The sequence below is a fragment of the Sporobolomyces salmoneus genome (genome assembly GCF_050403485.1).
Source record: "Sporobolomyces salmoneus JCM6883 DNA, S_salmoneus_JCM6883_v1_ctg185, whole genome shotgun sequence".
Lineage (NCBI taxonomy): Eukaryota > Fungi > Basidiomycota > Microbotryomycetes > Sporidiobolales > Sporidiobolaceae > Sporobolomyces > Sporobolomyces salmoneus.
Window position 1 is genome coordinate 1 of NW_027480978.1, and position 1,729 is coordinate 1,729.

General features: G+C 52.2%; 1 protein-coding gene across 1 annotated transcript; it reads left to right on the forward strand.

Annotated features, from left to right (window-relative positions):
• JCM6883_004815 (uncharacterized protein) lies at positions 1–1,721 on the forward strand (the record flags this gene model as incomplete). Its single annotated transcript, XM_076635728.1, has 3 exons — positions 1–603; positions 673–1,640; positions 1,703–1,721. Coding segments are annotated over 3 exons (1,590 nt in total), but the record flags the coding sequence as incomplete, so codon positions are not given.
• Positions 1,722–1,729: the final 8 nt, after the last annotated feature.

The following is a 1,729-nucleotide window of genomic DNA, read 5'->3' on the forward strand; positions in this document are numbered from 1 at the left end:
ACGACAATCCTTCTCTGGAAAAGACTCGCGAAGGACGACAGTTTACCGAAACTTCTCGTCGAAGAAGCGACTGAATACATCGTTTCGTTCTCGACCCCCGACTGGGAAGATCGAAATCTCGTTCGACCTGCGCCCGACGGATCACCCCGCCTTCTTGAAACTCCGTCTCAACAACGTCATCGCATCAAGCTGTCGCATCTTGCGAAAGAAGCGTTCGAAACGATTTGTACAAAACCGAAACTCAACGAGACCGAGATTCTTCGCCTCGCTCAAAACGACATCAACGACGCCGCGAACGGATTCCTCAACGTTCTTCAACACCTCGCTTGGCTCTTACCTCACTCCTTCAGTCTCTTCCTCGGTCAAGCAATCGTCGAATCAGGAGTTTTGGAACCCCCTCGAGTAATGCCAGCGCGAACAGCCAAGCGCCGTGGTCCTGCCGCGCCTGCTCCTCCCACAATGGGAGAAGTCTTCCCCCAACATGTCGACTCGTCAAGACCGATCAAGGAGTACTTGAAGAGTTTCGCTGGGACAGCCGAGTTGAAGAAATCGGTAAAGGGTTTCAAATTCATGACTCTCGCTCTTGCCGGTACGATATCGCATGTTCGTTCAAGTGTCTCTCTCGCTCTCTCATCGTTGTGCGATTGCTGATCAATCGTCGCTCGTTCACAGAAGTTCAACGCGAAATCCTTCCACTTCACCCACAACACTGCTTATTTCTACTCTTGTCCTGGCGAAGGGAATTATCCCGATCCGAATCCTCCTCTTCTCCACGCCCTCCGAAATCTCCAAGCGAACGAGCTTGAGCAGATGGGACGGTTGAAAGCAGCCTCCGACGATCGGGATCGAGAACATCGAGAAGATGAAATCATGAACGGCGAACCCGAATTCGCGGCTGCTGACGATGGAGAAGTCTACTTCGCTTCCGACAACGACGACGATGACGATGACCTCGACAAGAACGTTGAAAACCTCTCTCGTTTCGCTCCCTCTCGTTACGCCTGGGATCACATGAAACGCCTCGATCAAAGGACTCGACGATCGAAAGATGTCACCAAGTCGACTCGAGGTGAACGTTCTGAAGATTTCGCGCATCTCCGCTCCTCCGAACTTTCCCCCGACGACGAAGCTTCTACTCCTCAAAGTTCTTCCGATTCCTTCAAATCTTCGACTTCTTCCTCTCCGGCTCCGGATCCCACGAACGACTCGAGTCGTCGCTTCTCAGGACGTAGGATCAACGGCCTTCACGGACTTCTTCCCGCCGAACGAGTTGCCGCGATTCGAACGTCTTACCCGAATCGACCGTTCTCCGAAGCACTCGCCTCCTGCGCCTTCTTCGACATCGCCGAAACGGAGAAAGGTTCTCACGGACGAGACGGCGAATGGATCGAGTTCGAGTTGAACGAAGAACGAGTCAAGAAAGTCTGCGACACCGTTCGAACGTTCTACGAAACAGTCGTCGCCGCTCCAAATCGAAGTGAACGTCTCTCTACCCTCACTCACCTTCGCGCCGACATTCTCACCCTCCTCTTCAAAGTTGATCGACCTGGTACTTTCGTTCCTTGGGTTTACACCGTCACCCCATGGTCCATCAACATCACATACATCGACCCTCGATTCGTGAAGAACGTCCCGAGTGAGTCAAACTCTTCTTTCGTTTTCATCAATGACGACGAAACTGACGAGTTTTCGTTTTCACCAGAATCGAACAACTTCATTAATCTCGTCG